Source organism: Corvus cornix, chromosome 20 (assembly GCF_000738735.6).
Source record: "Corvus cornix cornix isolate S_Up_H32 chromosome 20, ASM73873v5, whole genome shotgun sequence".
In the NCBI taxonomy this organism is placed as follows: Eukaryota; Metazoa; Chordata; class Aves; order Passeriformes; family Corvidae; genus Corvus; species Corvus cornix.
The window spans coordinates 10,145,121-10,160,216 of NC_046349.1; the positions used below are offsets into that span (position 1 = coordinate 10,145,121).

The 15,096-nt window shown below is 38.7% G+C and overlaps 1 protein-coding gene across 1 annotated transcript in view; it reads left to right on the forward strand.

The window, feature by feature from the left end:
• The window catches only part of TAF4 (TATA-box binding protein associated factor 4), a 36,370-nt gene extending 22,748 nt beyond the window's left edge, over positions 1 to 13,622 (forward strand). Inside the window, exons 5-16 of the mRNA XM_010396831.3 lie at positions 692 to 811; positions 1,566 to 1,688; positions 2,379 to 2,468; positions 3,504 to 3,758; positions 3,961 to 4,105; positions 4,615 to 4,729; positions 5,339 to 5,508; positions 6,118 to 6,248; positions 6,893 to 7,018; positions 8,424 to 8,480; positions 8,562 to 8,681; positions 12,077 to 13,622. Of these exons, the coding sequence (XP_010395133.2) occupies positions 692 to 811; positions 1,566 to 1,688; positions 2,379 to 2,468; positions 3,504 to 3,758; positions 3,961 to 4,105; positions 4,615 to 4,729; positions 5,339 to 5,508; positions 6,118 to 6,248; positions 6,893 to 7,018; positions 8,424 to 8,480; positions 8,562 to 8,681; positions 12,077 to 12,244 (1,620 nt within the window). The 3' untranslated portion in view covers positions 12,245 to 13,622. The remainder of the gene's footprint in view (positions 1 to 691; positions 812 to 1,565; positions 1,689 to 2,378; positions 2,469 to 3,503; positions 3,759 to 3,960; positions 4,106 to 4,614; positions 4,730 to 5,338; positions 5,509 to 6,117; positions 6,249 to 6,892; positions 7,019 to 8,423; positions 8,481 to 8,561; positions 8,682 to 12,076) is intronic.
• Positions 13,623 to 15,096: the final 1,474 nt, after the last annotated feature.

The window sequence follows — 15,096 nt, forward strand, 5'->3', positions numbered from 1 at the left end:
AAATTAGCCTTGGCAGCAGGGGAGCCTCCTTCTTGTGTATCTTTATATAAAGAGCAAGTTTACAAATGATCTGTGAACATTCTGAGTGTCAGTTGTAGCTTGGTAGGAATTTGTTTCTCAGACTGGGTTGTTAATAATTAGACTGTTGGAAGCCCATGAATGAGCTGTGTATGTGAGAAGATCTTGCTCACAATGGTGATTCTTTGGGGTTGATATTCTTCCTTCAAATTACCAATTTGTCTACAAAACTAGAAAAATGTTTTGTCCCATTGTTCATGACAAAGACCTTGGTAAGACTGGGGCTTTTATGTCAGTTGTGCCTTTTTTAGAAATTCCTCCCTTTAGAAGTGACATGTAATGAAACAGGCAAAAAGATAAATTGAATTCACAGGCATTCAGCACTTGTTTTGGTTGTGTTTTGAAACCCCATTGGCTGAGATTATGGGATTTTATTTAGTGACCAAAAATCGCGCAATTTTTAATCAACTTTTGCGATTTCCGTTTCGAATGTTTTTAGTGCCATCTGGTGGCCGTTTCCTTCTACTGCACCAGACCGCACATGAGCGACTTATTTATAGCAGCTGTGAAAGGTGTTCTACTGCCCTGTGGCTCCTTTTCTGTTTGATGGCTCAGGAGAACAGGCTGCTAGTACGTTCCAAGGAGAATAATCCTGTGTTTGTATTCTCTGCAGCCTCAGATTGTTCTGGGTGGTTCTGCACAAACAACCGCGTTGGGGACAGCAACAGCTGTACAAACTGGAACTCCTCAGAGAACAGTGCAAGGGACAACGGCCACCTCCACTGCTGCCACAGTAAGATACTGATAAATGGAACATCTCTTTTTGTCCACTCACATGTGCGTGTGTGCATGGATGTGCATATATACACATACAGGTAAACACAGATGGGAGTGGAGGTTAGTAAAGATGCAGGAATTCTGTGTGCTGTTGACCTTGAAAAGGTAAACTTTAATAGAACCATATAATTTACAAGGTGTGGATACAGGTCACTTGAATTTTGATAAGTGTCAAAGTGTTTTTATTTCTGTAACAGTATTAAAGCACTTATTTTAAAAAAATACATTAGATGTATTTTGTAGAACAGTGACTTGTTCAGCACTGTAGAGTAGAATAAGTATGAGAAGGGATAAGCAGGTGGCACTGATTCATTCAAGCTGCATGTCTCCAGGATTATAAAACAGGGAGAATCTATGTACTATGCACTGTGACACAAGAGCTTTACTATTTTTTGTCCTGCTAAAACACATTTTCCCATACACAGTGTGCCATTCTTGAAATACTTGGTGTTTCTTAACTTCATGAAGAATCATAGTTTCTTAAAATTTAAAATAGAAATGTACAATACATATGTGTATGTAAAGTAAAATAATAATTCCTGTTAATAAGTCTGTTTATGTTTTAAGTGGTGAGGGGCATGCATCTTTAAGTCTTACTCTGAAGTGATGAGCTAAAGGACTTTATTTCACGGAGTATATGGTCAGATCATGTGTTAAGAAGAGTTCGTCTGCCTTTCTCTGACTGTTTTCCTTTTACCCTTCCATCTAAGGAAACTATGGAAAATGTGAAGAAATGCAAAAACTTTCTGTCCACATTAATAAAACTGGCATCATCTGGAAAGCAGTCCTCAGAGACTGCGGCTAACGTGAAAGAATTAGTACAGAACCTGCTGGTAAGAAAAGTTCATCAAAAGTTGTAAAACACAGCATCTGGACAAATTCAGACTCAAAAACTGGGGTTTTGTGGTTTTTTTTTTTTCTTCAGAGGATGGAGTTTATAAAATCTGAGCTAAATCAAATTAACTTTGCCTCTTCTGAATTAAAATAGGTGCATAAATTTCCATTAAGTTTATAACTGAGACATTACTGCTCATATTCATGCATGAGAACATGAGTTCAGTTGAAGTGTGAGTGTAATGCAAGTAGTAGCTCTTTAAATTCTGCATTTTGATAAAACAATGAATAAAAAGATGTATTATTTACTTTAGGGAAGACCCTATGGCTGGTGCATTAACTGAGTGTAGGAAATCACAAGTTTTTCCAAAAAACTGTTGCCTGGTGCTAATATAAAAGCTTGACATTTAATATTCATAGAATGAGTACTACTATTGCTTAGAGTAGTTGTTAGCAACCTGTAAGTTAGGGTAGAGCTGTGTATTCCAGATGTTATCACATAATAACCAGAGGTCTGTAGGTCTTGCTACTTGAAATTTGTGGTAAAATTAGTTACTACCATAAAGCAGTTGTTAACTAAAAATAGTGAGGGATGATAAAACCACTTACTTCCATTAAGTCTTACATTTTTTTTGGTGTTGAAAAGTTAATTTCTACAAGTTTGTTCATTTGGATTTTCTGTTTTAAAGGATGGAAAAATTGAACCAGAAGACTTTACCAGTAGGCTGTACAGAGAACTTAATTCTTCACCTCAACCTTACCTTGTGCCTTTCCTGAAGGTAATTTATCTTCACTACCCTTTCTTAATCTCTGTGCTTATATATCAGCAGCAATGAACACAAGCACTCCTTTGCCTTTATAGGTGGAATTCCAAAATGATGTTAAAGGAAGTTTTAAATGGTGCTTGGTTAGGCTTTTGCTCCATTAAAAACCACTTTTTGTGTCTTAGTTCCTAGAGTTTGTTATTGTGATTTTTTGGCACAGTCAGTAACGTAACTTCTACCGTGGTGACACATCATAGCTCTTTTGTGAGATCTGAAAAGTTTTCTTTCTGTGATTTAAACCACAAACGTATGAATTGATTTATTGCTCTCTTTTTAGTCTTACAAAGAAAACAAGGGATTCAGTGATACAGAAAACTGTACCTTTTGGCAAGTCTTTTGCCTGTGTTGTTAACTGGTTTGGATAAGCAGGAAATTTGTCACCTCTCAATAATAAATGACATTTGTCATGAATTTTATAGTAGTTGGACATCTCAAAATAGTAAAACATTTACCATCTAAAAATCAGTGAAAGTACTACAGCATTAAATGGTAAGAATATAACTGCTTGGCTAAAGTATGATTAAGGGATGTAGTTGTAGGTGTGTGTTGACATTTCTGGGTTCTTAAATGCTTGTTCAACCTTGAGCTGTTCCTGAGGACAAAAATTGTTGCCATAAGAAAACAGCTAATTTAAGAAGCCACTAAAACACTGTGCTCTCTGTTGAGCTATTCTGAAATCTTCCCTGGTGTTCCAGTGCGACTTCTAAGCCATAGGACGATGGTCAAGGAAGGCAGCATGGGCTTGGGTTGTTAAATAGATACCAGGGGTTCCAGGTAGGCTGCATAGCCTAGATGCCCATGATATCCAAAAGGTATTGTCCCTCTGTCCTGCTTATTAAATAGGAGCAGGTTGGTATTGCTCACCTGTCACCTTTCCTCAGGTGCACACAGACCGATCCAATGGACTGAAACGTGTCGCTTCTTTACAGTTAACACTGTGTGAGTCAGGATTAAACAACTCAACAAAACTCTTTCCTTTCCCCTTTTCAGAGGAGTTTACCTGCCTTGAGACAGTTAACACCAGACTCTGCAGCTTTCATTCAGCAGAGCCAGCAGCAGCAGCCGACGACGCAGGCGACGATAGCCACGATCCCGTCGGCGGCGGCCGTGCTGCTGAGCTCCTCGGTGCAGCGCACGGCGGGCAAGGCCACTGCCACTGTCACCAGTACCCTCCAGCAACCCGTCATCAGCCTCACTCAGCCCACACAAGTTGGTGTCAGTAAACAAGGGCAGTCCACGCCACTGGTATGTGAGCTGAAGTGCAGCGTTTGTTACTGCACAGGAGGTTTTTTGATAGTACTTCTTATGTTGCTGGTTTAGCTCAATCAAAGATCTGAGAAAAAAAGTAAAACTTAAATTGCATCTTGATTAAAGTGCTATTAGGGTTTATTCTTCCCACCTGATTCTCGGATTATTTACAGTTCTTTTTTTTCCTTATTATTTGCAGGTTATCCAGCAGTCTCAAAAAGCAGGGGCATTGATAAGGCCTCCACAAGTAACGTTGACACAGACACCCATGGTGGCATTGCGGCAACCACACAGTCGTATTATGCTCACTACTCCTCAAATCCAACTGAATCAGCTTCAGACAGGTAAGAGGTCAAGATACTTGTCATATGCCATATTTGACAGCATTAGCTGAAGTGTGGTTTAGGGGTTGCTTGCCCAGAGAACTTGTTGATAGCCCATTCCTGCAAGTGTTCAAGGCCAGCCTGGATGGGGCTTGGAGCAACCTGGGATAGTGAAAGGTGTCAGAGGGGTTGGAACGAGATGATCTTTAAGATCCCTTCCAACCCAGACCATTCTGTGGTTCTGTGAATGTCAGTTCATAAGTGCCCTGTTTGTACTACTGCTAAACTCTTCCAGTGTCTAGTGCTGTAGTCGCTTGGGGTACAGATCTATCAGGGCAGCATTGACAGTCAGAGAAATGGTTTGGGTGCTGGAATTGTGTGGGAGGGTCCTGTTTTTAGCTGGGTGAAATGCTGACAGAAGCTATTGAGGTCAAGTTTTTGTACCAGACCTGTTGCCATAACTACCTGTGACTGGCTTGCACATGTGAACTCCTATTGATGGAGTACAAATCCTGTCTGTCTTCTTGCAGTACCTGTGGTAAAACCAGCAGTATTACCTGGAAACAAAGCTATTGCCACTGTTTCGACACAAGTAGCTGCTGCTCAGAAGAATAAACTGAAAGAACCTGGGGGAGGCTCTTTTAGGTGAGGAACTGTATGTTTGTGCTTGTGCTGCTTGGGCAGCTGAACTCAGACCTTTCTGGTGCTGAATCTGTCTGGGGAAACTCACAATAACCTAGAGGTGGATTTTCTGGGGGCAGGTTTACTTCTTCATTAAAGACTTAAACAAACAGCACTGGACATACTCACGCCAGACTGGTTTTAGCATTTAGCTGGCACTAAACCTCATAAACAATTCCTGCCCAGACAAGCAAATGGAATTCATTCCTTCACTTCTCCCAGCTGTGCTTGAGTTACTCACATGTACAGCCTGTCTTAGTGGTGAGGGCAGATTATTTTTGTTTTGTGGTAGTGATTTGTCTGGTCTCTTGTTCCTCAAGCTGTTTAAATATTACATAAGAAAGGATCTTGAAAAAACAGGAAGTACGAAATTAGTGCTCTTTGAAGTCAAAGCAGTAATGTCTCATTTACAAACAAATGAGTTGTATTTTACCATATCACAAAAGCAAATAAAATGTAAAATTAAGTATTCAGGTTTATGGTGGAATTCATTATATGCAGCTGTGGTATCGTAGCAATGTGTGCAGATAAGCCCTAAATCATATGATTATAATAAATTTTCCTTCCTTTAAGGGATGATGATGACATTAATGATGTTGCATCAATGGCTGGAGTCAACCTGTCAGAAGAAAGTGCTCGGATATTGGCAACAAACTCTGAGCTCGTGGGCACATTAACAAGGTCCTGTAAAGATGAAACCTTCCTTTTCCCAGCACCTTTACAAAGAAGGATATTAGAAATAGGTATGTTCTTTTATCTTGAACATCAGTAAAAACAAATTTCACTACTCTTAGGTTTACATTGGAGGCATTTTCCATGGAAACTGGTTTGAATAATTAAAAGTTGCTGGAGTCATTACCTTCTGATATTTTCTGGGATATTCAGATGCTTGTGGGCAATAATTTGTCTTGTGAAAGTAGAATAGTGTCAAGGAATAGCAAACATAGATTTGCCTTCTAAAGTGATGGCAATTCAACATCAAAACTACTCAACCTGGCTGAAAGTCTGACGGTATAAACTGATAAGGTGTAACAAGCGTGACACAAACAATGAAGTAAGTCCAGAAGCACTTTTATCAGCTTTACTTAGTAATTTAGAATTGAGGATGGAACAAAAAGCAATCTTGAATTCTTTGTTAGGCTGTAGTACACAGCATTTATTAATAGATTGTCAGTTTTGTTAAACTAATAGGAATTTTAGTATGTATGTAATTTCCTGTTTAATCCTAGTCTGAGAAAAACCTGAAAGTCATAATTAGCAAAAGGCATTTAAATTTCTACGACTGAGGTTATACTCACATTTAGCTGTACTGTAAAATGTTCTTGTACAACCCACTTATGTCCTGATTATAGGTAAAAAGCACGGAATAACAGAAATCCATCCTGATGTAGTTAGCTACGTATCACATGCTACACAACAAAGAATACAAAACCTAGTGGAAAAACTATCAGAGACTGCTCAACAAAGGAATATTTCCTACAAGGTAACTGCATTTAATTGCTCAAATCAAATGGCAAAATTGCACAAATTCAGCAGGCTGTGGTGTTGACTGTAATGCAGGAGTTCAGGTGTTCTTTGTTCTGTGAAATCAGGTTGTTTATTCTCTTTGACTGATTCACCTTCCATTAAGACATTAATACACATGGGTGACTAGAACTTTTCAGCTTGCATATACAAAATGGTTTTAAAACAAATGCAGAGAAGCTGTGCCCTCCCTTTTATTTATTATGTCAAATGTTTAGTGTGTGAGTGACTGTAGAGTCAGACAGATAAAAGCACTGTGTTGAATTCCCAAGAGACTGCTATCTGACAGATGTGTGTTCCTAATAGATGCAAATGCCTGAGCAGCATTTAAAAAAAACCATGCAGCTCTGTGAAATATGTTTGAGAGGTTAAAGCTGTGATGATATTAGTTTAGAAGTCAAAATCTGATGATTCACGGAATAGAACAAAATGCTTTTAAGAGTTCTAGCTGGTTTGACTGGTGTAAATATACTCCTGCTATTTGTCTGTAAAGGACAAAGTTAACATTGGAGCTTTGAATGTATGTGTTCTTCCCCAGTACAGTACAAGTTAACAGCTTTGTTTTTAAGGGAGTAATGAGAAACATATTTGCTGTATTTTCAGGATGATGAAAGATATGAACAAGCAAGTGACGTTCGGGCACAGCTCAAGTTCTTTGAACAACTTGATCAAATAGAAAAGCAGCGTAAAGATGAACAAGAAAGGGAAATTTTAATGCGCGCAGCAAAGGCAAGTGCTTGGCTTTCACACGTGTTTGCAAAGTGTCATTTTTGACATCAAAACTGCAGAGTTTCTTTCCATTCTAAAACACTTGCAGTGAAGGGAAAGACTAATCTTCAAAGATGGAACTTGATGAATGTGTTCTTAACTAGAGCTCAGTTTTGCTTTTCATTGTAAAGCATGGGAAACAGCTTCTTTGCCACTCTGATTGCATGTTCCCAATTAAAGGGAGTCTTGAAATTTAGTTTTTGCATTTTGCATTGGCAAAAAAAGATGAATTTTGTAGCTTGGTGGTACTCTTAAATGTAATAGAGAGGTTACAGGTATTTTGGAGACTAGAAATAAAATTCAGAAAGATTTTTGCAAATTGGATGAATACAATAAATAAGAAGCAGTTGATATAAACATGAATGTGAATATTAAACTGTGGTTTTACTCAGTGAATATCAAATGAATATGATTAGATAAGGGCACCCTAGAAATAATTCACAAAACAACCTATGTTTTCTGTTAGTTTTGTGATCCAGCATGAGTTGACAATGTCAAAACCCAAATTTATTTTGTTGTTGGCCTAAAGAACGTGAGGGATTAACAGCACTCAGGATTTGATAGGACAAGAGGAAATGGCCTCAAGTTGCATCAGAGGAGGTTTGGATTGAATATTGAGAACAGTTTCATCACTGAAAGGGTTGTCAAGCCCTGGAACAGGCTGCCCTGCACAGTGGTTGAGTCACCATCCTTGGAAGTATTGTGTAGATATGGCACTTGGGGACATGGTTTAGTGGTGGTCTTGGCAGTGCTGGGGAAACAGCTGGACTTGATGTTCTTAAAGGTCTTTTCTAGTCAAAACAATTTAGTGATTCTGAAAGTATGACACACCCAAGGAATTGCAGGTGCCCGGTGAAATGGGCAGTTGCTGATGTAAATGGTCTTTGGTCACTCAGGTGCACTTTGTTCAGACTGCAGCCTGACCTGTGTGTGTAGGTGTAGCAGAAAGATCTGCTCTGAGTAGGTGTCTGGTTACCCAGCAAGGGGAGGAATTGTTCCGAGAAGTACAGGTCTGGTTCCTTTGTTCATATGCAAAGTGTGTAATTCAGTTCACAGGTCTGTGTAATTTGTGTCTTGTAATGGTTGCATTAAAGGCATAATTGCCTGGCTACTCTTTGCTGTCTTTAACAAAGCAGAAAAATGGGATGCCTTTTCAAAAATAGATACATTAAACTAAGAGAAGGAAAACTTTTAATTTCTAAAAGTTGTTTACCACTGTTGCCCTCTCTGGGAGTGATAGGTATTCCCCACTTGCTGCTGAAGTTGAAGAAAAGCTTTCATATATAATCTTTAACTGCTTTTGTAACTGAATTAATTTTTCTTTCTTTTCCTCCAACCACCTCATGTTCATCCTTAATCAACGCAGTCTCGATCTCGACAAGAAGATCCAGAACAGCTTAGGTTGAAACAGAAGGCCAAGGAGGTGAGTGCTGACATTAACATGAACTTTTATTTTGGAAATTGAAATAGAAATAATGAGCCATCCTTGTTCTGGCATACGCAGATGCAGCAGCAAGAGCTAGCACAGATGAGACAGAGGGACGCCAACCTGACTGCGTTAGCTGCCATCGGTCCCAGAAAGAAAAGGAAAGTAGATTCACCAGGATCTGGATCAGGGACAGAGGTACAGTATAATTGTCACCTTTGGTTTTGCTGCCTCAGCCTCTGTGCAAACCTTCCTGTTCAGAGCTTTTTACCCAGTTTGTGGGAGCTCCCTGAGCAGCCAGAAGTGTTTTGTGTTCGTATTTGCTCGCTCCAAGGCCAGGATCAATTTTTAGCACCTGCGTAGTGGCATAGGGAATAGAATCTGAGTTGTCATTCCCTGATTCGCAGAACTGGAGAGATGTTAGAAAAACCATCTCTGATCTCACAAGCCTCAGCTTTTTGGACCTCCATAGTTTTGGAAGGAGATTTTTGTGGATGTAACCAATCTAACTTGGAGTGCAGAGTAAGGCTGCTGAGGTAGGTGGGGTGGTAGAATTGAATCACTGCTAAATTTGACAGCAGGAGCCTCAAGTTACAGGAGCTTGCCTAATTTCTTTCTTCAGCAGTTGATTGGCCTTAGTTTTCATGTCTCCGCAGCAGATCAGTTTGACCAGTTCCATTTGATCAGGATGTTCTTGCACATCCTTGTATATTCTACTGTTGACTCTGTCTTTTAAGAACTTCCCTGCAGACTAAGTGTCAGAATGCTCAGTGTCTCATTCATTTAATATTAATTTACATTCTGGCAGATGACTATCTGCTGTATTTTTAAACAAGTGAATAAACAAGAAATGGTATAAAATTGCTTTCTGCATGAGACATTCAATGTAGGATTTCTCTAATGTTTAAAAAGAACAAAATATTCTTGAATATTGTCATTTATTGGACCAAAAGCTCTCTTCATAATTTGAGGATTTTTCCCTGTGGGGTTTTATGCCTGATAGTAAGTGACAGCATAGCAATAGTTTAATAATTCTGTTTATTACTCCTTGAGCATTCTGAATTTTCAGTGCTAAAGCATTTATACTGTAGAAAAGCCTCAAAGAGTTCACCTTGTTTTATACTGAATTGCTAGAAGCAGTAATTTACATGTGCTTGATATAAAATGAGAGAGAAAAATCTGAATATTAGTAAATGTTATTTTTGTTTATAAAAAAAATCAGGCCTCTTGAGATCTTTTAAAGTAATTTTAAGTTTTGAAATTTACTAAAATGTCTGCTACTGAGAATAAGAGCTGTTTTTATATAAGCTGACAAATTACTCTATTAAAGGTTTATAGATGTGGTTTAAAATTATGAAAATTGCAGAATGGGGCACTTTGCAAAGATAGATGTGTACACAAATGAAGTCATCTCAGAGGAATATGCTGAAGTACCTCATGCAGAGTTAATGTTGGCATTGCTTACTCCTGCATGCTCAGCTGTGCCACCTTAATGGTCTGTTAATGTCACTTAGGTTATGGGATGTATTGTGCATCTCCTGTGAACACTTGTTTGTATTTCATCTAAATCTGACTAATTTAGTTATCCTGGATTAATCACTGGTTAACCAATTAACTACAGGTTCCCTGGAAATCTAATCTTTTTGTCTGTTTAATTAAGAACCAGCTGCCTTTGATCTGATACTCACAGCTGTGCTTTTGCTGCTGTGTCACTTGACATTTTTAAATTGGGCTCCACTTGTCACCATTTGTATGCAGTTTGTGGTTAAGGCATATTACAAGAAGTGTGGAAAATAAGGTTTGTCATTACTTAGACACAGATTTGTAAATGGAGGCTTTTGATGTCTACAAATGCTGATTCTTAATTACATGTGAAGTCACTTCTAAGTAGTAATTGCACTGTTTTGTTTCCAAATTCATCAAAACAGGTTGCTGTCAGTTTGAGAGTTTTATGTCCATGTGATTTTACTGAAAGTTACCAAAAGCTTCTTAACTTACTCCATACATAATTCTGTGTCTTTGAGGACTCCTGATATTTTACCTTTGCATTTAAAGTATTATGGGCTACATAATAAAGCTCAGGCTTCAGCTTTCACTAAAGAATATTTTAAAACCAAGAATAAACCCCCTTCCAACCATTCTTTCTGTTCTCTAGCGTTCATGTATATGATAAAATTTAGTTAGCATCCAATATTCTCCTGTATCTTCTAATTTCCACTGAAGTTGATTAAAATTAGATGGCTACATTGTGCAAGTGCCTTAAAATATCCTTTTGAAAATCCAGCCTTTTAAGCAGCCCCTAACTACAGGATTTTGGTGATTTGGTGTTTGCTGGGTCAACAGAATGCTTGAGAATCAAAAATCTGACTTCACTGGTAGCACTGTGGTGAAGCAAGTTCATCTGCACTGAACAAAGTTCTGCTAAACCAGAGTGATCATTTCCAGTGCAGGTTTAGGTTGGTTTGATCATCAGTAATGTTCACTGATGAAATACATTATTTTCACGCGTGTTAGTGGGAGCCTCAGCAGCTTATTCACATGGCTCATACACCACTCTAAATTTTGGCTTTTTTCAAGTCCTGCAGTGTTTTTACTAAGAAAAATACTTGAAAATTCTCCAAACTCACAGGCAGGTAAGTCTTTAGTCACTACTGGAGCGTGTTTGGTGTCATGAAGTATCAAAGCTCCATTTAAAGAAGAAAGGAGGACATTATTCTAGCAAATTAGATTGGAGGGGAGAGCGAATCCGTAGCTGACCCACAGAAAGATGACCCGTTCCCAAAAGAATTCATTATTAGGTAAATAACCTGTCAGCAGCAGAGGGCTGCCCAAAAGATTCCCGGCTGAAAACGGAGGGAGCAGCCTGGATTCCGGTCTGCGCGCGCCATCTGCCGGGCACTGCGCGGAGCTGCAGCTGCTCCCCGGCCTCGTCCCGCTGCTTCCCCGCCCGCCCTTCCGTGCCGCTCATTTGTTTCCTTCTGGTTTTGGCGTTTTTCTTCTTTTTTTAGGTGACATATATAGTAATATGCTGCTTCTTTATCGTGCCACTTCGGGAAACTCCCATTGAGTGATGCTGAGAGATGGAGAAGTATTCAGAGGTCATTAGAGAATGCGTAACTGAGTCTAAGAAAGCTTCTCCTAAATATAGTGCTGAGCTTGCTTACAGCTGTTGTCACCACAAGGAGAGCACCCTGCCATGGAAATCAGGGGGATCTAGGACATGATTTAAGGCCTCACAGTCCCGGGAACAGGACTGCTCCCCAGGTCATCCACCACTCCAGGGCTGCCCTCGGCATCCCTGCCATTGTGAAGAATCCTGGCCCTTCTGTTTGGTTTGGTTGTTGGGATTGCCTGTCCTTAGTGCCTTCCTAAAAATACAAGCAGTGCTTTGGGGCTTTTTTGTCTATATTGAATGTCACTGAAAACTTCTGATTGTTCAACTGTTGTTAATAAATAAGAATTGAAAAGGAAATCTCTAATCTGGTAGCATACAGCTTCCTGACTATGTACAGTTTTTACGTCACATGTTTTCTCTGAAAAGTTTTGAAATGCTTTTGGGCTTGGACTGATTGACCTGTTCTTCTGCTTTCCAGGGATCTGGTTCGAGTGCAGCAGTCCCAGGCAGCTCTGGAGTTGGAACAACCAGACAGTTTACGCGACAAAGGATAACGCGGGTGAACCTCAGGGACCTCATATTTTGTTTAGAAAATGAGCGAGAGACAAGCCATTCACTATTGCTATACAAAGCATTCCTTAAGTAAAATGGAAAAGATCAAGGTATTTTTGACGGAGAGACGCCTGAGGACATTTTTTAATATATTTGCAAATTACGCCTTTTTGTAACAAGCGAATGGGATATTGTTTGAAAAACAACCACCTCTTTACATGGAACAGTTTTATATTCCTGTTTATAAATAAACTCTTCAGTATAAGAGAAATGCATTTCTGTAACAGTGAGGATACTTACAAGGCCTGTGGATACTATAAAAGGACAATTAAATTTTAACTCATCTCTTGATTGAGTGGCCTTCTTGCCAAACAAGCCATATATAAAGACTGATGGAATCGTTTAGCAAATAACTAGCTACCCTTTGTCAGCCCTGTAGCAGTTTCGACATTAATTGTTCATTTTAGTTCAGTTTTATTCAACTAAATCCATTATATAGGCATATGTCTACAGCAGATGACCTCATTTCATTTAGCTTTTTTTTGTTAAACAGTCAGTTAGCAAAGCAAACTGATTTTTAAAGAATATTTATCTTTCCCCCAAATGCTCAAAATCTAGAGGGATATACAGTTAATTTTAAACATAACCTCAATTTTAATCACATTATTGCTTATTAGAGGCCCTGAAATCCCATAAAGGAGGGTTACTTCTGAATGTTTTAGCAGCATCTGTAAAAATGCATTTTATTTGCTATAGTTTGTAAAGCTGTAAAGTTAAAAAAGGAAAAAAAGGAAAAAAAGAGAAACCTTTTCAGCATAAATATATTTTACTTGCACTGTGTTTTTTAGCTAAAGTGAAAGCTTAGATTAAATAAAATCAAAAGTTGAGAGGAATCATCAAAAGACTGTTTCTCAGTGTGAATCAAGTGTTGAAAAATGGTTGGTGTATTTTGTCGGTAATTGTACATAATTTTTGGCACATAACATAAAAATGGCTATGTAAACTATAATTATTTTGCTAAAAGACTGTATGCAAGCTGTGGGCCTACTTTAAAGATGTCCAGAGCAAAGTCCCTTCTTTGTACCTATTTTTTTATTACAAATATACTAATTGGTTCTTTATATTTTCAGAGGTTATTGTATTAAATTGTCTATTGATAGTACTTTTATGACTGTAAATACTTCGGCTTTCTTTGTGTGAACTCTCATGGTAGAATTTAACTCTCTTGCGTGTAAACTGAATGCTGATCAGTATTTTTATCAACACCTGACAACTGTTACACCCCTTTTATTTTGTCTTTTAGGAAATCCTGTCTTTCCTTTTTTTTTTCATGTAAATTTTGCACAGTTACTTGTTCATATGTAAATATTTTACTTTCAAAAATGAAGTTTTTAATTGCTATTGTTTTATATAGGATTGAAAGAAAATTAACTCCTTTATTAAAAACAAATTTATCTGTATTTGCTAATGTATTTTTCTCTCTAAATCTTTTCTCCACTTGGATTTATTTTTCTTGGTACAGTAAAAGTTGAGTCTACCTGAGGGGATGCTGTTTGCTAAAGATGCACTTTGGGATATTTTTATATTTTGTTTTGTTTTGTCAGTATTTTGGAGGTATGTGACTTCATGTATCTTGACATTTGATTGTTGTCTTAGGGGTCTTGGAGTGACATCAGTGGACAGTGGGTTTGGTTGGTTTTTAAGCAAGGAAAGGTGTCTGAAACACCTGAAATATTTTGTGTTTGTCTAGTGAAGGTTTAATAAAACACTCTTTCCTTGAGGGCAGCCTGATCCCTCAAATACAACTACAGTGGTTTGCAGAAGAAGGTAGGACATAAACCACAATTTGGAGCACAATTATAAAAGAAAATAATCAGGAACACTTGATTATCAGTGTGAAAATCTGAGAAACATTTCTGATGTTCTGTACTGAATATTTAGCTTTTGGGTTGTATTTCTTTTAATTCCTCCTCTCATGGGCCACTTAAACTAATAATTTTGAGGGCCTAATCCTGCTAATACATTAATTTGATGATGATTCCTTGCATACAGACAAATCTGTCCCCAGGCTGCTGCCCCAAGCCCCTGCTGTGGAACAGGCACTGGCAGCAGGCCCGTGGGAGATCAGTGTCTCTGGAAAAAGAGGATTAGCTCCTAACGGGATGCACTCACCTGACACCCTGTGTGACACTGACCCGAGACTTTCATTGTCTGTAAACTCCAAAGAGTCTTTAAATTGTGTCATGTTATTAAGTGGCAAGAAACATCTTGGTCTTTTGGCCAAAACACTGTCAGAGCATGCCTTTAATTGTAGCGAGAGCTGGTTGTAATTGTTGATCACCATGGGCAGTGACTGGGCACAGTGTCTGCAAAGCTGTGGCAGGTAAGTGGGGAAGAAACTGTGTGAAAAATTAAAGTTACTATATTGTGTGCTGTACTTTGCTCTCTGTGCTCAGTAGTGGCTTAGAAATATTCTAGAGAGGCTAAGGGAGGAGGGAGAGATCTCCTGTAAGAGGAGAGCTCTTGGTTTTGTTTTAAGTAACGTTGGTTTTAAGCGTACAGGCAGCCCTTCACTCCATATAATTTGTCTCAGCTTTTAAATGTTCTGGTTCTGTTAGTCAGAAAAGCTGGTAGCACCCATCTCCCTCCAGTAGTTCAAATTCATGGAGTTTTGGACTGGGAAATGGGCACATTATTGTCAGTACACTGGCACTTGTGAGGAGTTCTCATGGTGAAGCAGTTGCAGACTTTTGTTCATTTGTTGTTGGTTTGGGGTTTTTTTTATGATAAAACCAGTAACTGTTTTTGATGCTGCTCAGAAATTTGACATTGCAAAATCACAGCTGAAGAGGGGTGGCATTTACACGGCAATACACTCGCACACCACCACTCCTCTTGTGTGTTAGTGACCTGTAGAGGGAGAAATTATGATTCTTTCCTGGCCCC